Below are 22,502 nucleotides of genomic sequence, written 5' to 3' on the forward strand. Positions count from 1 at the left end.
TTTGACAGCCAGCCAGCTTAAGGTTTGTGTATGCCAGAGTAGAACAGATCATAGACTAACCCAAGCTTGGCTGAATTCTGAGCTGAGGACTTTGGAAGCAAGTGCTCAGGCAAACAGGCAAACAAAGATGGGGACAAAGATGAAAACAAGACCCCACATTGATAAAATCCATGTTTAGCCACCAAGCAAGCACAGTCAAGGCTTATGTTTAGGTCAAGGATGAGGAACTGCCAGTCTGAGCACCTGTTCTGGCCCACAGAGGGTTCTGATAGACCTCTTCCCTCAGCCCCTCCTCCAGGGGCTACGATGAAGAAAAATCCCCAACATCCCTTATCAACAACCATGCATGTTTTTTTCTGTGTGCTACTTCCCTCCCTATTGAAATATGTTATTGGAAATATGGTCAGTACTAAAAGATTACCAATTCACATCACATTGAAATTGATACAAAATGTCACACAGATTGATCACAATGGCTAGAATGCTACTGGCATTTGTGCATGGTTTGCATAACCACCCCCATAGCTAATTGTATTATTGTAATTATTGACAAGGTGCTAAGGAACATATCAGTTGGGCAATTGACTAGGCATGTGGCCAAGATGGGCCCTGTTACCTCATCAAAAGGCTGCAACTCTTGGCCAATGTGAGAAGTTGTCAGGATTGTGACAACAGTAAAACAAAAGTACAGGAAATAAATCACAGATGGCTGTATTAATTGATTATTCTTTAGCAAATTCTTTAAAATTGTTTATCTAATGGAATACTAGTACTGGTGTACCTGACATGTGTGACAGTTTGAATAATTACACAAATTATTGGGGCTGATTGGGCGGGAACAGTGATCAGCAAGAATTATATGTGCATGTGTGGTGGACATGCCCAGCTGTGCTATAGTTTTGGAATGTGATATTTATAGAAATGGCAAATATTATGCATTAAACTATACATGCCTGCATTGGTATAAATATAAATTTGGTAGACACTCTAGAATTTAGCAACTGTCAGCTATTAGTCTGCAAGCTGCCATTAGCATGAACACTATTAATAATACCTCTGATGTCATTTTTGTTCCTCCCAAATGTTTATGGTTAGAGAAATTAAAACATGATGAAACAGAGAAGCAGTACAAAAAAAGAGATAAAAGAATCAAATGGGGGGGCTCACATATAGTCACATTGCAGTTACAGTATATCAAATTATTTCCATAAACTAGGTCATTTAAAATATTTTTCATTTGGCTTTTCAGGTGAAAATGTAAATGGAATATATTGGCAGTAGAGTTTCTACATTTTTGAAAAGACACGTATGATTAATCCCTTACCCATATTCTGTGGAAATACGATAATAATATCATTTCCTACATTGACCTTAGTATTGACTAAATAACATTTTGGCATGGTTTCAAAAAATCAGTGTGCCAGTGCTGAGTGGCTGGAACAAGCAAAGAGTAAATGTTGCAAAAAGCAATCATGTGCCTCTAATTTGTGAATAAAATAAAATGCTGTGCTACGTTGAAGATACTTAAACTATATCTTCAGCTAGTTTAACCTGATGCATCAATCTTTCTGCTATTGCTATTTTTGGCAACTTCATATACCAATAATGGAATACTGCTTTTTTTAAAAAAAACTTTGAAAAATGCTAAGGACTGACATGCAGGCACATCTGTATGGAAGGGGATGACATGATGGAATTTGAAAACTGCCTTTTCCTAGTGGTCTAATTCAGAGGAGTGCATGAGGGGTCCTGAGCAAAGAATTCTCAGTCCCTCACCAAACTACACATCTCAGGATACCATATGATCCCTCCAGAGAGTGACCAGAGAAAATGGAGAACAGATCTCCTGTACCTTTAATAGTTGTGGATGGGGATATGTCAGCAGTTGTAGCTGGCATGAAAAGTTTCAGCTGCTAAAATTTCCTCTGCTAAGCAACTGATAAAGGTATCTTCCATTCATCTGGCCACACAATGCAGCCAAGACAGTTAAAGTGGTATCCAACTCCCATGATTGTGTAGTGTAAAACACTGGTTCTTAACCTTGGGTTACTCAGGAGTTTTGGACTGCAACTCCCAGAAGCCTTCACCACCAACTGTGCTGGCTGGGGTTTCTGGGAGTTCAAAAACATCAGAGTAACAAAGGTTAAGAACCACTGGTGTAGATATACCCTAGCTGGCTGGATAGCTCAGTGAATTAGGTATCTGACTCTGGAGCCAGAGGTTGGGAGTTGAATTCTGTCTTGTGCCTCCCAGAAGAGCCAGCCTGTGTGTCCTTGGGCAAGCTGCAAAGTCCCAGAATCTCCACAGACGAAGGGAATGGCAAACCACTTGTGAGTACTCTCTACCTAGAAAACCTTCACAATGGTTGCCTTAAGTCAAAAGTGACTTGATGGAACACACACAGTTGCAGCAGTTGCCAGCGTTTCTGTCTAGGACTGCCATGCATCCCACTGCAAAACCTAATCTACAGTGCACGAGACTTAAGGGAGCTTGTTCCAGGCCTTGCATGGCTGCTGAGAAATCAGGAAACCTCGCCAACAACCTACCTTTTCCCTCAGGCCCTGTGCAGCTGTTGGCAGTGCCTGTGATGATAGCACAGCTCTGATATTATTAGTCTAAGAAGAGTCACTGTTCTCTGACCTTCCATTCCATGCCTTGCTCCAAAAGGTACAGAAGGCTCAAGTGAATATACCCACTGGGTCTCCTTCTAGTCTAGTTCTGCCACTTCATTTCCATCTTTCTGGTGTGTTAATGTTACTCAAAGGCAACACACCTGCAAACACCTGAGCCCTGGTGCCAGCTGGGAATGGGTGGAGATGGTTGGTCAGATATTAAAACCATAAAATCAGTCTTCCTGCTCCTCTGGAGAAACTTGCACTGGTATTTATCTTCTTGCACAGAGACATGGAAAATTATCACATGTGCCTAAAACTTCAGCCAGCACCCTGAAACCCATCAACCCTAACTCTGAAACAAATGGTCTAGCTAACTGAGTGGTGGGAAACACATTGCCTATGGGCCCAGATCAGACATCTGAAGGAACAGGAGCAGCTGGTGCACCAGCTTTAACTGTGCACATGTGCTCCTGCCTACTGCTGAGTCTGGTGCATCCAGGCTCAGATTTGAATATAGTGGCACACCCAACTGTACACTCTAAAACCCTTGTTCCTCAACCCCACCCCCTAAATAAGAGCAAGTTTTTAATAGTCCCCCCCTTAAAAAGTCCCCTTGTACCCCCTAGAGCAGTGGTTCCCAACCTTGAGCCTCCAGATGTTCTTGGACTACACCAACTCTGCTGGCCAGGATTTCTGGGAGTTGAAGGCCAAGAACATCTGGAGGCCCAAGGTTGGGGATCACTGACCTAGAGAGGTATTTCCACATGTTTTCAAAGTCTCTAGCACAGTGATTCCCAAGTTTGGGTAACTCAGGTGTTCTTGGATTGCAACTGCCAGAAGGCTTTGCCACTAGCTGTATTGGCCAAGGTTTCTGGGAGTTGAAGTCCAAGAACACCTGGGTTACTCAAGGTTGGGAGCCACTGCTCTAGCACAGCCATTCTCTCCTTGTCCAGCCAGGCTCACACCTTTCTGTCCTCCTTTGAGCTGCCAGTGCTGTGCACAGACCAGAAAGCCCCATGGTTGCAGCCCCAGATGGAGAAAAACAAAGTGAAAGGACCGTAGAAAGGACCCCTTTTTATGGCAAACAAAAAAGTGGTGCACTGAAGAATAAAAAAACAAAACAAAATTGAAAATGAGATGGAAGTCTCTGCTCTGGACCTCTCTACTGTTAATAACTGAACATTTCGGAGGTCATAGGGTTGCGACAGTGCGTTGGAAGTGGTCGGACAGCACATAACAACACCAAACTAAGTTTGTTGCCTTTTGTTTCTGATGAAATTCTCCACTCCCAAACCACCTGAACTACAAGGCAATTAAAGAATAGTTAGATGTAGTCTTGGGGTAGCCAGAGGGATCTGGCCATCAACAGTGCAGCTTAACAGTCAAAGAAGCATTCAATGTGCTTCAGAGTATTCTAGACCTGGAAAGCCCTGAAAACACTTGTTATAAGGTGGAATCAACTTGATGGCACTTAATTAATATTAATTATTAACCTAGATGTAAATATGTTGCTTCATTTCAGGCCATATGAGATTGATGTCATGTTACTATATTCCCTGCTCAGCCTTGATAACTCATTCAGATTTCACACAGGTGTTGGTAATGTGACAGGTTTATTAAGCACATCTTTCTGGCATTGGTTTTAAGCATGGGTCTCCAGCAGGGTTTCTGTTCATCCACTGGATAATACAGCAGGAGGAGTCTTTTGTAAGTACTGGGGTGCACTTAGTTCAGTGTAACAAAATACTGTATAACAGTGGTTCTTAACCTTTGTTACTCAGATGTTTTTGAACTGCAACTCCCAGAAACCCCAGTCAGCACAGTTGGTGGTGAAGGCTTCTGGGAGTTGCAGTCCAAAACTCCTGAGTAACCCAAGGTTAAGAACCAGTGCTGTATAACATTGTTAATCTGGGTGAAGTTGTTTGACTGATAGTAGGACAGCAAGCTCAACACCCAGTTGGAAAGTGAATCCTGCTTCTGTTGCTGTTCAGCTGAACACTCCCCTGAGAGCCAGCCTGGTATAGTGGTTAGACTGAGACTTGAGAGATATCTGTTCAAGTCCCCATTCAGTCAGAAATCATAACTGATGCCTGATTATTATGAGAAGAAAGCAATTAGTAGAGAATTATACACTAGCTTCAGCTCGTTGGAGGAAGTTTGCTAGATGCCATCAAGTTGTTTCTGACTTGTACTGACCCTAGTCGGGAATCTCAAGGTATGAGAGATGTTGAATAAATGGTTTTCCCAGTGCTCCCCCAGTAAGTTTCCATGTTCAAGTGTGGATTTGAAACCACATCTCCAGTATTCTAGTCCAACACTATCAATACATTACTGTGGCTCTTGAAGGAAAGCAGAATATAAATGTATCAAAATAATACTATTACTAGTAATAGTGGCAGTAGTGGCGAGAATGATGATATTCGTTATTTTTTAAAGCATGCAAAAATTATTTGCAAAGGAGTGTAGGCAGGAGTAAGTGGTAAGGGAAATAAAGAGTACAGACAGAAAAATCAGTTGTATTAGTTTTGGTTTATAGTACTAACTAATCTGCTGGTCAAGCGATCCTGAAATGCAGAGGTTCTTTTCTTTCCTCTTTAAAAACCAGGTCCTTGTAGAAGAGGGTGTGGCTGATTTGCTGTGATCTAAAAACAACAAAAGGGAAGGGCCTGTGAGTCATGAATGGCAAAGAAGTTCAAATAAATTTCAAGAAGCCTTGCCTTGTGCCATTTCTTGGTTCGTCCGTGGCTGCTGATAGAGAAGTGCTGCACAATGATTTCAAAGTATAGTGCCAAAGGGTTTCTATATGCTCCTTTTTGTGTTTCTTACCATTCTAGTCTTTGTATTGTTTTCTTCTCTCATTTTCCCATTAACATAGCTTTCTCTTGGAGTGCAAAACAAGGTTTTTTTAAAAATTGAAACCAAAGATCCTTGGCACAATAATGATTAACCAGTGCCCTGTGATGTTTGCACATACTAGAATGGCAACGTTCATGAATGCCCGGAGGCTGGCACTTTCAATATAATCTCCAGCTGGAGCCCAATCAGTTGAAGGAGATTCAACAAGGATCATACAGTACAGGGATCACCAAAATACATGCATGTTGGGGGGTGCTTTCACACAGTACTTAATAATGTTTTCCTTATTAAGCTGAGTGGAGCCCATGTTCAGCCTCTTCTGATGTTCCTTGACTTGCTTTAGCTTTGTTCTCTATAATAGAGAACAAAGATGTGCCATGTGCTTCACAGTTCTAGAGGGACACTGTTGCTTTGTGAAGTCTGGGGGTACCTGTGCTTGTTATGCCCCATCATGTCATACCCAAATTATGGTGACCTATGATTGGTTGAGTAGACTTGTTTAGGGATGGTTGATCTTCACATCCCATTGGTCCTCCAAGGGTCTCTATAAGGGCTACATGTTGGATCCAGACTGGATCCTGTTCCTTGGGCATTACCCAGGAGTAAATGCTCCAGCAGAGAGAGGAGGCTGGAAGAAACTGGAATTGCACCACAGTGGCTCTTGGCACATGTGTAGAGGTTGGAAAAATTATTCTTTGGACAACAACTCCCAGAATCTCCAACCATTATACCACTGGCCATGCTGGCAGAGGGATTCTGGGAGTTGTGTTTAAATGCAGTCTATTCTTTTTTCCTCCAAAAGCTCCAGAATACAACGCCTATGTCAGACAAGCACAGCAGTACACCTACAGATATTGGCAACATAATAGCATTTAAATGTTTTGAACTACAACTCCCACAGTTCCCTACCAATAGCCTTTCTGACTAATTCTGATAGGAATTACAGTTGTCATCCAGGTGGAACATTTGTTTTGCTTAAAATACCATTTTCTATCCTAATATTCATATTTTTCTGATCACCCATATGATACTTCCCTTATCATAATTCATGCAATGCTTTATTCTATGACTTTGCGTTATTTTTGTAACCTCCAAAAAGTAAAGCTTGTTTTTAGCAATCTTTATAGGGGGAGGGGGAGGCAGAGTTGAGCATTTACTGGTTATGCTTGATGGCCACAGTGAGAGCGCCAGTTGTAAGCATTCATTCAATACAGTGGTTGTTGTTGTTTAGTCGTGTCCGACTCTTTGTGACCCCATGGAGTCTGGCTTCAGTAGGTCCCCCATATAAGCAGCAGTTCTGTTCCAAGCCCCCTCCCGTGGATGCTGAAAAATGTCGATCATAGCAAATACTATTTTAATAACACCATGCATAACATGTTATCTGGCTCCCTCTAATAGCTAGCTCTGGTAAATTCATTTTCAGAAATATATGCTTTTAAAGAATCCTACTTCTAGGATTTTTCTTTTAATATTTTCAGACCGTGGATAAGTGAATCACCAGCTACTGATCCTGTGGATATGGGGGTCCTACTGTAACTGAAACAAAACAAAAATAAAACTCTGTGGCAGGGAAGCTCTAGCAGGGAAATTAATTTCTTAAAGATATCTTAGTGAATCTGTTTTTTTTAAAGAAGTAAACTAACATGTACAAGGGAAATCTGGATGCAAATCATAATAAAGAGTGCATTTTTTGTGGAAATGTTGTCTTTCTGGAGAGCCATATGGAGGGCCTATGCAGTAATGGGATTAAACAATGTCGTTCTCCTGCTCTTTTTTATTCTTGAGACAGAATCTGGATGTTAAAACAAGTGCTTCTATCTTCCATACTTTTTCTTTCAGCCTTGCCCGACAATGGAGTGCTGAGGATGAGGAAGAACAGGAGAGAGAGCGCAGGCGAAGACACAGGCAGCAGAGTTCCATCTCTGAAGCAAATGAGGAAACCTCCAGCACGGAGAAGCAAGATGTAATCCACCAGGCACCAAATAGGTATATGATGCATGATGTTTGAGATCATATAAAGTACTGTGTAGCTGTGCAGTTTAAAACTATTTCTGATTCTCATGGAGGCTAAATTTTACTAATTTTTAAAGTCTGCTGCAATGTTTCTGTGCCTACAATTGCACTTCATATCAGCTTTTAGGACGGTGAGTATGGCTTTGTTGAAACTAAGAAGAATGGTTCATTCAAGAAGCTGGGCCTTCCCCCCTTCCTCCCTTTAGCTATAGCTGCTTGGGTCTGGCCCAAAACCTGCTTCTAAGGATTGGCAAACCCACCCTGGGAATGATGCTCAATGTGGGAGCTATGGAGGGCGGCAGGTAGAGTGGCACTGGCAGACATTTTCCGTTACTGGAGTGATAGAGCAGCATGGGATATAATTTGAGGAAAAATCCAGAGCTCACAGCTAGTAGAGCACTTTTTTCTGCTTATATTTTAAGTCCACTCCCTTGTATTGGAAAAAGTGAGGTAGAAGACAATTGCAAAATATTTGTGACTCAGATTCTATAAATCTGCTGCAAGTCAAAGTGTGTGGGTGAGGAGGAAGAGGAATGGAGGAAGGAAGATGTAAAGATTCTCCTCCCTACCTCTCAAGTTACTATTTGCATTTCAACAGAGGGGAAGGAGAGCACAAGGCAGTATGATATTAGATTTATATTCTGTGATTTCAACAAAATGGCATGAGCTGACAGTCATAGGTGACTGGAATGCAAAAGTACAAAACAAAGCATAGGAATCAGAAATGAAGCAGGAGAAAGATTCACAGAATTCTGTGAAGCCCACAATATGTTTATTGAAAATACCTTTTTCAGATTGTACATGCAGGTGTCACCAGATGGCCAATACAAAAATAGGTTGAGTCTATAAGTGGAAGCAGGAGATAGAGAAGCAAAAGCAAGACAGAAGTATACAGTGGTAAAGACCATGAAATATCAATATAAAAAACTAGAGTAAAGCTGAAGAAGAATACTCGAATAATCATAGTGCTATAAAATAACTTATGATTCATCAAGAATTTAAACACCACATAAAGAACTGAATTGCATCACTCAGCTCAATTGATTATGAATCAGAAAAACTGTAGATTGAAATGAGAGATATTGTCAGAGAAGAATGTGAAAAGAGTAATTTCTGGTCAAGAAGAAAGAAAAGTCTCAGTGGAATGACTGGTGAAATTCTTAAAATTGTCAATGACAGATGAAGAGCAAACATAAAAGGCGACAGACAGAAGGTCAGAATCCTAAATGCTGCTTTTTTGTTACTGACACAAACAGAAGTATATACAGTAATTGCAAGGAAACGGAAAAGAACAAAAAAAGAGAGAGTAAGAAAACATAAGATACTTCTGTAAGATCCAAGAACTCAAATCAAAATTAAAAACTAAAATAAAGATGCTGAATGATCAACAGGGGACTATATTAGCTAATCAAGATGAAACAAGGAGAAGATGGTAACACTGTACTGAAGAATTATATGGAGGACACACAGATTTCTTCAGGGAAGAATCCTTTCACAATGAAATACAAATTCTAGAAGATTAAGATTTAGGTATCTGGCTACAGAGCCAGATGTTGTCAGCTTAATTCCCCACTGTGCCTCCTATGAGGAGAGCCAGTCTGTGTGGCCTTGGGCAAGCTGCAGAGTCCCAGGTTACCCCCAGAAGAAGAGAATGGTAAACCTCTTCTGAATATTCTTTACCTGGAAAACCTTGGAAAGGGTTGTCATAAGTCAGAATTAACTTGATGGCACATTATTATTATTTTTTACTGGAGTGTACAAATAATTTCAGAAGAATATCAGTTTGTACTTTAAAGTTTGTTATTACGTATTGCCAGCAAAATTAGTAATGGCTTGAAAAATGACTGACAAAGATAAAGAAAAAAAGTGCAAAAGCAGGATTATGGTTAAACATCACAAAGAGCAAAATCATGACTAAGAAAGCATCACTTAACATAAATGTGGGAAGTGAAGAAATTAAAATTAGAGTGGCAGCAGTAGTGGGGCAGTTCAAAAATGGAAATAAGAAAATAAATTAAAGTATTACAGTTTTCAAAATAGCTTGGTATGCTCATTGTTTGAGACTGCAGTCAAGAAATCAGAAGACTGAAAATTGGAAGGGTAGCTCCACAGGAGTGAGGAAACATCCTGAAGAGTACAGCCCTGTTGCTGGATGCCAAGATTATCTATACTGTAGTACTTCCAGTCAATGCAACGGCCACCTAACAAAAATGGAGAGAGAGGGGCATGAATAATCCAGCTTCTCTGCTTTTCCTATTCTCACTGGGTCCACATGTAAGATTTTGCAGCTTGCATTGCCTGTTATTTCTGACTGCAAATGCCCATAATATAAAGGCCAAGCTTGAATGACCACCTGGATATAATTGTAGCAGAAAAATCTATGTGACTGAAATTTCAAAAACAATTGAATACTCTTTCTCCTATAATTACAGTCCTGAAGAACATCTGAAGTTAAATATGAGCACAACGTGCTTTTGATATTCCATCACTGCATAAATGATTTTCTGGTGCCAGTCCCTGTAGCATAAAACCTATAGTGCCACCCAGTGTTGCCACTGAGTTTCTGAGAGCTTCATTTCTTGTTAAGAACAGCCTGTTAGGACTTTTAACAGCTAACACATGCATTGTAACTGGAGTATATATCATTAACTATAACCACTTAATCAGAAGCATAAAGTGTTATCCCAATTTCACACAACTATACACTAGGGATGTGCATGCTGAGAACTAATTTTTTGTTTGTTTTGTGTTCTTTCAGGAACAAATTTTTCACATTGTTCATTTGCTGGTTTATTTGTCAAAAATGAAAGAACCCATCTTTTAGGCTTTTTCATTTCTTTTCAGCCATTTTGGTTATTGTCTTAAATGAACCTTTAAAGAAGTAGGTAAATAAATTTATCATCATCATGGAGCAATACCATCTCAGAGAGGCCTATGTGGACCGCACCAGTACTTTTATGTGATATTCAGAACCAGATTCAACATCATTAATATCAGTGTCATTTCACCACCATCACCATCATCCAGCAATGTAGCTTGAGACATTAAAAACAACCAAATGATCAGTGTACAACCTCCCCTTAAACCGCCCCCCCAGTGATTTAATCGAGGAAGAGACCAAATTATGCAACAAGAAAAAATTAAAAAGCATTAAGATCAGGATAAGAAGTACAGTCCAATTATATACAGTCAAACCAACCTCTCAACCCTATCCCCTGGAATTTGAGATTGGGGATTTTACTCCCTCATACCACTTTGATGAGTTATGATGCATCAATCCACAGCAAGACGTCCAGGATAGGCCATCAGGCAACCAGATAATCCACTCTGTGTGTGTGTGTGTGTGTGTGCGTGTGTGTGTGTGTAAGGCGAGAAAGTTCCCCAAGAAGGTCAAAAATGAAAGGATAAAATAGGAAGGAAGAGGAATAATAACTCCAATTTCATAACCAAGGCAGTAACAGCAGACAATGGAGGATGCAAAAGGAAGGGATTTTTAAAAGATCATCAAAAATGGAGGAGGAGAGGCAGCAATACAATCACACGATGATCAATCCAAACTGGAGGCAGACCAAGGCGCTCAGTCAGCAGTGAAATCCTACAAGGAACCACCACCAGCAAAGAACACTCATAGCTTTTTTTGCAGAACCGTTTAAAGATTTGAACTCCACCTTTCCAGATACTCTGACTGGCAGGCTGACAGTGAGTTTTATAATGCTACACAGCAAAAGAGGTGATTTTGCATACATGAGATGAAATGAAGGAAACAAATGATGAAATCATGGATGGTGACAAACTATTTTTATGCCTCTTATTCATCACAACAGATAATTTGTTTTTAAGTGCTCTGGAAAGCACTAGAAGAAGATGAAAACATGAGAACATCTCTTCCAATTTTGTTTTCATTAGTGAGGCAAGAGGGAAAATAAATACAGAAAGCGCTGACAATCACATTATTAACAATGACCATTCTCCAAATTGTTGTTGATAACACAAAAACCTTGACATTAGTGAAGGCTAAGTGGTGTGATAAGAATTCACTATATGAGTTTGAGAGGTCTGCTGATGCGAAGGGCTTCCTAATTAACATAGTGGTGTCTTTCTCTCTCCCCCCCTATCTTCCTTTGACCTACCATGACTACTTTAAAGTCAATTACAAAAGGTCTAGGATCCCATTTTTTGAAACAGTGTCATTTCTATTGTGAAAGTTGTGTCCATTTATTCTTTTGTGCAGAGACTGGTTTGTTTGCCCTATGCAAAATGCAGAAGGGCACTGCTGACAGAAGAAGGCATATATTGCACTGGAAAATCACCATCTTCTCTTTTGTTGTAGGTTCTGTAGTTCCTCAGAGGCAAAGCCACCAAAGCCGAGGAGCTCAAAGCAGGAAAGTGAGAGGACATTGGTAGATACAATAAATGAAGAGGAAAACAGAAGTGTAAGGAGGAGAATAGAGATCTTCAATCATATGAAACAAGATAAGAAAGAGGCAGTGGGTACCAGGAAGTTAGAAAAGGAGGCTGCTGTAGAGAAAGCAAGGCCCCTTTCACAACCAACACAGAAGCAGAAGATTGCAGTAGTGGAAAAATGTGAAGGCCTGACTCAGAAGGGCCCATCAAGAGTAAAGCAGGAAAACCTGGTACAGGAACAGGAGGAGGCAACACTGGAAAAGCAGAAAAGTTTGGATCAGGAAGAGAAGGAGAGGATATTGACTAATCATGAAAACTTGGATCAGGAAGTGAAGGAACCTCAAACGGCCAAGGATGAAGTCTTCAGCGATGAGGAGAAAGCACCAAATACATGTGAGTCCCCCAAACTAGTTGCAGTCCAGAATGAGGTGGCCACACAACAGCCTCAGCGAGCATCTTGGGAACAGCGGAGTATCAGCCGGCTTGAGGTGAAGATTCAGCCAAGAGGAAGAAACTTCACTGAAACTGTTTCAGCTACATCTTCTTCAAGGCCACAGGTATTCATTCTTAGTGGAGGGAATAAAAAGGCTGAGTGTGGGGTGGTGGAAGAGAAGGATATTGGCTACAAGCATGGGTAACTTAAGAACAGGGTGCCCCCTGCTTGGTCTGTGAGCCACCATTGGTCTAAAGTTTCGATGCATGTTTGAGATCGGGTAAACTAAACAGAGTTATTTCTCATTTCAGTCTTCAAAGTTGGCAGCTTCACTCAGCCATGGAATCAAAATTGGTTTTAGGAGCGACTATCTGAGTAACTTAGAGACAGCATTAGGACATTGGATGAGTCCTGTCTGCTGTTAGTACAATAAAGGACTAGACTAGTAAATGTATTTATTACTACAGTTATTTAACTATTTCAGTAACATTTGTTGCAGGGTATTTTACAATGACCATATAAAAAAACAATGATTTTGGACATTAAAGTCCTGAGGAACAAGAAAAACACATAACAAACATATTGCATATTCAGTTATTCATGAAAAAACAACTTATAGATGTGGACAAAGTCCTAGGGGAATAAAACAACATTTGAGTAGGTAGACACTTGCTTTCCTTTTTTATTGCTTCAGCAGATGCACCTAGAAGAGATGTCTTAGAAGAGATGTCATTATGCTTCAATGGAAGTCACTAGAGTAGCCTTAAACAAAAGAGGGCAGGACTCTTGTATTTTAGTAGTTGTACATGAGAACTACGTCTGTTGAAATGTTCTCTTCTACATTGCTACTAATGTTACAAGACTCCTGCTCTCTTCTGCAGGAATCTACCTTAGATATCACCTGCACTTAACTCTCAGAAACTCCAGACAAGGCCTACTATAGATACACAGATCAATCCAATAAATGTCTACCCAGCAGTAAGTTCAAAGGACTTTTCTCCCAGGGAAATTTATATACAGTAGAACAATCAATGTATGGTGGGAGCTCCTGACACTGTAAGTGATTTCTATTTTGGATTAGTTCCAGATTCTCATCCCCATCCTAGCCTATTTTTCATTGATTTATATGTATCTTCCAGGTTACAGAAAGAAGTATTCCCAAATCAATTGATGAAACTGTAAATTCTCCCTCCAACAAAGATGGATCTGAAGCTTCTTTAATTATCTCTCGCCCATTGATTACCTACAGTAGTTCATTCAAACGCGTCACTCCAAGGACAATCTCCTTCCGGGTGAGCATCAACTGTCGAGGGAGGAAAAGATCCTTCATTTAAAAATGGATGACAAGGGATTGTCACACTGTATTTAAATGTGCATGAAGCACACATATTTGTATATGGGACCTCCCTCAAGATTTGCCATTGGGGTCTGAATCTCTGCTCAGATTCCTGGGAAAAAAGTGTGCTGCTGTAGTTATGGTAAACTGAGAGAAATACAGGCTGTATTCTGGAATGTGACAGTAGACTGCACCATCTTGCTTGTTGTGCCTTTGAGCAGAGTTTGATCATGAAGGGAGCAACTGAACTAAAAGCTAACATGTAGAAGGAGAAAGAGGGAGAGATTGTTTTAAGGCTGAGATTAAAGAAGCAAAGTCTTAGCTTTGAGTTTTGTTGCTAGTCTATATTTTTCTGAGTTTTGTCTTTTCAGTACAGATGGGAGTATATGTTCAATTTAATTTTGGATTTAATATGGGGCCACCCTGAGAACTTCTGCATGTTTTATCAGCACCAGAATTTATCAGTTGCTGAGGGTCATCTTGACAACAGTAGTTGTTTATGCCTGGTGCTTTCGAAGGGCATCTCCTTGCCAGCCCTCAGCCTTTGCATTAAAAACACTGTCAAATAGAAAGCTCAATTTCTCATATCAGTTGTGTTGTGCTTCTAGGTGGTCTCCAAGAAGGACAAACAGGATGATACAGTATTAAGCAGGAGGTCAGTGGATATTAAGACATGTTTCATGTTTGTCACACATCTCAGGACACTTAGATGTATGCTTTGTTGCTTTCTTAGAATCATTTCAGATAATCCCTAAAACAATGGTTCCCTAAAGCATGTGCCAATTCACCCTGGGGTGCCACCAGACCTATCCAGGTGCACCATAGAATCCTCTCAGCCTTCACTACCACCTTCCTCTCTCCTTGGCCGGCAGGTCACCCCACATGCTAGTCGGAATTGTACCTTATGCCTTGCCCTTGCCCAGGCATAGACTCCAAGATGGGACATCCCCCTGTCCTGGATGCCCACCCATGCAGGAGAATAAGAGGCAGCGGTGGCAGCATCCTTTTTGGGCCAAGAAGGCTCCAGAGTAAAGGAAACTGAAACTCAAAATAGTTTGGGAATCACTGTCCTAAAGATCATTGGCATTTTATGTAGAAAGTACTAAACTTGGGCCATTGGTCAACTAAAGCCTTTTCTGGATGTAAAACCTTTTGGTGATCTGAGGCAAGTTAATTCACTATTTGTACATCACCACTTGCTTTTTGCTATTCAAGGGGAAGGTAGCTATAACATGTGAATAGCATTAGCAGTAAGACTGGCATGGATGGAAGTAAAAATATATTGCTTTTTCGCAACATTCTGGATTTGTGGAACTGAGAGGAAAATTCTGTGATACATGTTATTTCTTCTATAAGTGGAGGAATTTTAGGTGGAGGAATTTTTTTTAAAAGCCATAATTCCCATGATGGCCACTGGAGGCAGAGTCTGCTGTAAAAAGGGTTCCAAATTCTTTCTCTTTGCTGTGCTACAGAAGTTCAAACGCTATGATTTCATGGTATACATTTTTTGAATCCTCTTACTGGGAAATAGTGATGGGCGGAAGCAGGGAAAGGCAACAATAACTTTTTCCCCTGTTTCTCTTTCAACAAGGAATCTGTTTTTAGGCTTTTTCTTTTTTATATAATGTGTTCAGACAGACCGTATATAACCTGACAGTAACATGACAATAGTGTTTTGCATCTAAATCAAATGTAGCCCTCCAGGCAGGGTTTCAGAGTGAGCATGGCTCAGCCAAAGCTGGACCACTAGTTTCTGTAAGAGTGTTAGGCATGCTCTCAATGTCACCAATTGAAACCAATAGGATTGAAAGGCTTGTGACCATTTTCTCTCTGTTTAATTTTACCACCTTTCCTACCTGATGACTATTTGAACAAGCAAGCTAAATGTTAGCCAAGCTAAAGCATTTAGTTTGAGGCTGGGTGAGTGGGAAGGGGCATCAGGAAAAATCAACAACCCTGAAATGACAGCATATGACCTTTCTATATTGGGAAACAAAGGTAGAAAAGAAAATGGCAACTTCCCAAATATATGCATAACAATGAGCCATGACTAGAGCCTAGATTTTTTTACAATTAATACTAAATGCTGAAGCAAAGGTACTCATTGTGACTGCCTTGATACCCATGTCCCAAAATATAGTCCATAAATATATATTACCTCATCTATATCAACAACCATGCCAACAAACCATTTGTTTTTTATCAATAAAACAGTAATTTTCATTGCCAAGTCTTTTGTAAAGCAAGCGGATCTTCATCACCTATTCAAGACCAAACTATTCCAAAATATTTTGGATCTCAACATATACTCGTAGTATAACAATTTATTTATTTAAAATATTTTTACCTTGCCTTTCTCCTAAAAAGGAAGTTTAAGAGGAATGGCAGAATATGTAATTGTCTCTGATAATAAAAAAGTCTTAGTGCTCTGACCCTGTGAACCCTTGTTCCACTACCATAAACAGACCAACACTGAAACAAAGGGAAAACTGATCCGATTTTTTTCAACATTCACAGTTATAGAAACTTTTTAACTTGGAAAGTTTAGAAAAGAGGAAGGGCAATGATGTCAAAGTATGAATTTGGAAAGCATGGGATCAGCCTTAAAGTTTTAACCCTCAAATTTCTGCCAGGCTTGTTTCAAAACTAATATTTGAAAACATTCAAGAATGTGTATTCTGAAATTCCAAACTTGCGTAAAATTTCAGTCTATCTGTACAACAGAATACCATACAAGGGTGATAAAAACCTGTTGGTCTTTCACTCCATGGATGTTGTATGAACCACTAATACAGGATTGTTCCATTTTGTTCTTCACACCCTGTCTTTTTTTACTTCTGCTTCACTAGTGCCAGCATGAGGCTCCCAGCAAACACAGGTAGACTTGAGGAGAAACTGGAGAAATACACTTCTGCTGTGCAGGTAAATCTGTGACCAGCAAGGATGGCCTATGAGGGCTTTGTACCACATGTTGAGAATATCTCTTGATAGAAGTGATGAATTACTTAGCTTTTGAATGGTGAGATAGGGCAGATCTTGGAAAGATAACTTTGGAACCATAAAAGCCAACATACCCAAGTCAGCATGGCCACTAGCCAGGTTGGATGAGGGGTTCAGGAAGTGGTCCACAAAATTATTTTTTCCTGCTTCTGTACCAGGGATGTTGTCAGGAACCTTTAGATTATATGATGTTAATTGTGGAAAGGTCAAGAAGTGACTAAAGTGCATATCCAAAAACATTATTTTGGGACAATAGAAATATGGTATACATTTTATAGGTTAATACAAGCCAGCTAAATTTTCTGGGAAAAGAAAAGAAACTAAGAGGAAGATCCTTCACTACAAGATATCATTAAAAAAAGTGATGAAATTCCACCCCTGCCAATGGTAAAATGTATACTTCTCCTGCTGTCTGATTATCTCCTTTCTCCTAGAGAGCAGGGTCAATTAAACTGGCTCCATCTGCCCGGAGGAATTTTCAGTCACCTTTGGAGGGTGTGGCCAGCAAGCGCAGCATCTTTGAAACCACTGTTCCCAGCCGAGTTGAGCCTGCCACTCTTATCCGGAAGGTAAGGCCTGAACATAAACAGAATCAGAAAGGATGTAAATCTTCACTAGTTGAATAGCACTCCACAAAATCTAGTGGGGAATGTTTGGGCAGAGGAAGGTGGCACTGCCATGCTGCAGAGCATCACAGCACAAACCCTTAAAGGCTTCTTGAGTTTGTTCAGCAAGTCCAAAATATGGAGGGAGACATCCCAAAGGAAAGTTGTATAGTGGTATGTGAAGTTTTTAAACTGCCTTCATATCAGACCATCATATAGGGTGAAGAAACATTTGGTGAGATTCTAACTTGGAAAACATTCTAGTAGTTTAAAAGCCATACAGTGCTAACATCCAATAGACTCAATGGCAGGTGTTATAATGTCAGGTAGCCTAAAATTTCAAGGAGAGAATGCCAACTCCATTCCATCTTTCATTGGCTCCTATCCCCGCCCCCAAACATGGAGCATGACATAATGAGGGAGAGCTTCAGGTCCATCTGAAGAAGTTGACTAAAGTCCATGAAAGCCTATGCCAAAAAGCACAAAACCAAACCAAACCAGGTTAGTTTCTAATGGTGCCACAAGATTCTTTTGTCATTGCTACAACATAAATAACCACAAATTTGGCCCTCCACTTGGAGTGACCTAGAGTGAAGCTAGAAAGACATTTGACAGAAGAAGGCTGAGCAGAAGGGTATGAATGTGACACTTCCTTAAACCACGTGGTTCTTTTTCATGACCAGGAGACGTACCTGCTTCACATTCTTGGCAATGCTGTAGAGCTAGTCCACTTGAGCTTGCAGGATTTTTTTGGGTTGTTTGGTCCCCTCTCTGAAAAAAGATCTATTTCTGAAAAAGTTACTTTCTTTTGCTTTAAAAAAGGGCCTGTTATATGGGAGATAGAATGCCTCAGCATACAAAAGACAGTAATGTGACTTGCTTGCATGATGCAGTTGTGTCTTCTATTCCCTTGTGATTTAGGAGAGTTTGAAGATTCCAGGGGGAGTCTCTTCTCGCATCAACCTCTGGATCAGTCGAACCCAGGAGCCAAGCAAGGATGAGGGAATCAAGGTATCAGAAGTCCTGCTCCATTGTTCTGAAGTTTGCTCTTTATGTCCTCGTTGTTGTTTAGTCATTAAGTCATGTCCAACTCTTCATGACCCCATGGACCAGAACATGCCAGGCCTTCCTGTCTTCCACTGCCTCCCAGAGTTGGGTCAAATTCATGTTGGTAGCTTCAATGACATTGTCCAACCATCTTATTCTCTGTTGTCCCCTTTTCCTCGTGCCCTCACACTTTCCGAACATCAGGGTCTTTTCCAGGGAGTCTTCTCTTCTTATGAGATGGCCAAAGTATTGGAACCTCAGCTTCAGGATCTGTCCTTCCAGTGAGCACTTGGGGTTGATCTCCTTCAAAATGGATAGGTTTGATCTCCTTGCAGTCCAGGGAATTCTCAAGAGTCTCCTCCAGCACCACAATTCAAAAGCATCAATTCTTTGGTGGTCAGCCTTCTTTAAGGTCCAGCTCTCACTTCCATACATCGCTAATGGAAAAACCATAGCTTTGATTTTGCAGACCTTTGTCAGCAAGATGATGTCTCTACTTTTTAAGATGTTGTCTAAGTTTGTCATTGCTTTCCTTCCAAGAAGCAGGTGTCTTTTGATTTTGTGGTTGCTGTCACCATCTGCAATGATCATGGAGCTCAGGAAAGTAAAATTTGACACTTTGTGCCCTAGAGGGGTCAATTGCTCACACACAGCTGGTCTTCTTACTAAAGGGCGGAGATGTTACTTTTGGGGGGTTATATCAAATGAATGCTCAGCAGGAAAATGCTTTCCTGTCTTCTACATGGCCAGCCAACTATATGGAAAGGCTCTACACATACATGTGAGATAAGAGATTATCAGTGCACATGTTATTGTAAATGTATTGAGCTAAATGTGTGAACCACAGAAAAATGTATCCTCTCCAGTCAAAGGTGACCTGGGAGAATAGGCAGATCAATGTATTTTCTTATCTTGTTGTCACAGTCTTTCAATGTGTATGTGGAAAGTATTGTAGGAGTGTCCCTTTGGGGGCTATGACCCTACCTTATCCTTTTGTGAGCTGGTTTAATTTAAATTTGACTCCCCCTAGTTTTCATACAAGTCATGCTTCATTTCCAGTCCTTGGAACAGGTACTTTTGGACTAAATACTACAAAATCCTGCAACCTTTGAGGCCACTATGAGTTGTCGCCCAAAAATTATCTTTTCCAAGCTTTGCCTGTTTTAGACTCTGGCCAAATTGGTTGGTGTAGTTAGCATGTCAATTAGAAGCAGAACTCTCTTAAAATGCTGCTTCTGAAAATATATGTTTAACCCAGTGTGAAATTGCTTCACTCTGTGTGTTGTAAAATAACCTTGTTTTATTATTGGTTGTTAGGAAGTGAACATGGGCTTTGTTTCCTCCTCTGATTGCTCAAGAATGGAGCTTTGAATGAATTGCATTCTGGGGGGGGAGAAAACCTTGTAATAACAGGGAAATAATATTTTCCTTACTATGTATTTTGACCCAGCGCCACCAATTTCTATTTGTCTTTAGAGGTGGGAGGTCATTTGGCCTTGGGGCTCTCAGAACAAACTGTAAATTATATAACTGCTGCAAGTCCTGCAAGCAGATTTACTAGCAATCACATGAAAAGTTCACCTGAATGGGAAAAAGAGCAGTACAATGTATCCAGAATCCACTGCAATCCTGTGGATCTACTCAGTACAACTGGGACCTCCCCCAAATGCTGACTCTAGCTTAAATCACTAAACAGGAGCCAGTAGTTTGTCTCTGTGTGAAGTATTTTTGATCACTTGTGATCTGTCTTCTTTCAGGACATTCGGAGAAGTGAGAATGACCCACAGCAGAATCAGTGGGGGAAACACTCTGATGATTCCTGAAAGAAAACCAGGGTAAGGTCAAAAGGACATGGACTGCCTTGACCAGCTTTGTACACAATGTGCTGGTCTGAAACCAAGCGCCATTGAACTGGATAGACCTCAGAGTATAGTGCCTCAAGGCACACCAGTGTGCAACTCAATTCCTATTGTGAAATAGTAGCTAAGAGTGCTGAAGTAGTGCCTAACATGAGTAATCCAGATTATCAACCCATAGTCAGTTATGATTCTCATTGGCAATCTTGTACCAGTCACTCTCTTTCATCGTCAGCTACCTCATAGGGTTATTGTGGGCCTAAAGGAAGGGCATGCATGTATTTGTATGTAACAAATACATACAACAAATGTTCGTTGCATTGCCACAGTGCTACCAGTAATGGATTGAGCAGTAGCTAGCAACTGGTAGTTTTCTGAAGGTTGTCACCTATGGATCTACTCAGTCTGACTTCCTGACCCAGGGTACATTGATCAGTGCTTCCTTAGAATTATGATGGATGTGAATTCATAGCTCCTTGAAAGAGATGGTAATGGGGACACTGATGGCTGTGATGATGACCTTGATGATTGTGATTCATTTGTCCTCTTTCACAGGTTGTCATGGTGGCTAATAATCTACACAAACACAGTTAAAATTGCAAATAACTAAAATCTCATATTGCAACTATCTAAAATCACAAATATCCAAAAGAATAAATTGCAAATGTAAATTGCAATAATTACTGAAATAGTACTGTAGAAAATACAGTGAAAAGCAAACAGAGCATAACAAAAGAACTGGAAAGACCCAGCTTCAAATTCACACAGCTATGAGTGAGCACTTTCTATTTACTGTTTCTCACTCCACCTTTCTCCACAGGTTTGTCATGAGGCTAAAATGAGATGTAGTGGGGAATGATGAGACATACTGATGTACATAATTATAAATATGATCTTAGGCATGTGAACTGATGCCTTGTGGCACAATGGTTAAACTGCATACTGCAGCCAAAACTCCGCTCATCACCTAGGTTCAGTCCCAGGTAGCTGGCTCAAGGTTCACTCAGACTTCCATCCTTCTGAGGTTGGTAAATTGAGTACCCAGCTTGCTTGGAGCTGCCAGTGTGTAGCTTGCATAATTAAACTGTAAACCACCCAGAGAGTGATTTAAGCTCTATGGGGCAGGATGTAAGCAGCACACTGTTTTGCTTTGCTTTGATGTTTGTCTGCCCCTCTTCCCAACCAGCTCAGGCACATTTAGAGATATGTATATTTGGATATTTCTTCTAATGGCCAACACTGTATTAATCTCTCTCTTTTTGTATCTTTCAGACATAACTGTGCAAGCTGCTCTGGGGATAACCAATCTCTATTTAAATCAAAGGCCTGGACCACTTGAAATTCTTTTACATCCCTGGTTTCAGACTATTCCCTTCCACAGGGCCATTTGCCCAGCGAGAATATTATTTATCCGCCAACCTGCCTATGGTGCCTTTTTAGGATGGGGGTTTCTTGGTGATTTAAAAATGCTTCTTGTTGGTGGATGGAAAAGTTGTCAATGAAATAGAAAATGTGGCTTCCGTATTCCACAAATGTCCCTTTCTACTTACTGCATCTTGTAGCCCCCAAATACGAAAGCCTCACATTCTACCAGCAACCCGAGAACCAGTGTGGAGTGCAACAGCTGGAGTGCTGGATTAGGACTTGAGGGATCCAGGTTCAGTTCCCCCACTTGAATGAGGACACTCCCTGGCTGCCCCAGGATGGTCCCTCTCTGCCAGCTTGGCTTACCTGCCTCACAGGGTCCTTGTGAGGATAAAGTAGGGAAGAGACGAGCTGTAAAAACCTCCTTAAGACATTGGAGGAAAGGCAAGATATAAATCTAACAAATAAAACCTTGTCCGTCCCAAAACAATGTCAGCTAGGACTCGTGGTCCCCAGAATCATGTTGGTAAGATTAGGGAGGAAATGTAATGTATTGGGCACTTCACGGCGGGGACATTTAGCGAAGCAGTTCCCAGAGGAGACTTGCTGCTATCTGAATAGTGGGTGTGGGGCGCCGTATGGCATGTGCAATGGAGAAGGGAGTAAATGCCTAAATGTGTGTTGGGGGCCTTCTTTCTATAGTGACCCATGGGGAAGAGGAAGGTAAAAAGGCCTTCTGAAAAATTATCAAAGTTTATGTATGTTAGCAAGTGGGTTTCCACTTGGCCTTGCTGAAACCCACAGAAGAGTTCCACTGTATCTTAAATCCCACTTTAAAGCAGGATTTCCTGCACAAGCCTGGAAGCCTGCTTAGAAGCAGAGCTTGGGAGTAATTTGTAGCAAGTCATGAAATCACCCATAATATCTTGCTTGAGAGGGATAATGTAGTAGCATTTACTCATTGTCTTTTCT

At 40.7% G+C, this 22,502-nt stretch overlaps 1 protein-coding gene across 2 annotated transcripts in view; it reads left to right on the plus strand.

Moving 5' to 3' along the window:
* The window catches only part of LAD1 (ladinin 1), a 34,890-nt gene extending 13,167 nt beyond the window's left edge, over positions 1-21,723 (plus strand). The window contains exons 1-10 of one of the 2 annotated variants that reach the window (XM_020782579.3): positions 5,288-5,395; positions 7,311-7,457; positions 11,815-12,445; positions 13,461-13,613; positions 14,266-14,312; positions 16,507-16,579; positions 17,092-17,226; positions 18,184-18,273; positions 20,067-20,144; positions 21,438-21,576. In XM_020782579.3, the coding sequence (XP_020638238.3) occupies positions 5,385-5,395; positions 7,311-7,457; positions 11,815-12,445; positions 13,461-13,613; positions 14,266-14,312; positions 16,507-16,579; positions 17,092-17,226; positions 18,184-18,273; positions 20,067-20,132 (1,353 nt within the window). In that variant the 5' untranslated portion in view covers positions 5,288-5,384 and the 3' untranslated portion in view covers positions 20,133-20,144; positions 21,438-21,576. Of the gene's footprint in view, positions 1-5,287; positions 5,396-7,310; positions 7,458-11,814; positions 12,446-13,460; positions 13,614-14,265; positions 14,313-16,506; positions 16,580-17,091; positions 17,227-18,183; positions 18,274-20,066; positions 20,145-21,437 lie in introns of those variants that run through there. The other variant, XM_020782577.3, reaches the window with a different exon arrangement.
* Positions 21,724-22,502: the final 779 nt, after the last annotated feature.

The sequence above is a fragment of the Pogona vitticeps genome, chromosome 4, assembly GCF_051106095.1.
Source record: "Pogona vitticeps strain Pit_001003342236 chromosome 4, PviZW2.1, whole genome shotgun sequence".
Lineage (NCBI taxonomy): Eukaryota > Metazoa > Chordata > Lepidosauria > Squamata > Agamidae > Pogona > Pogona vitticeps.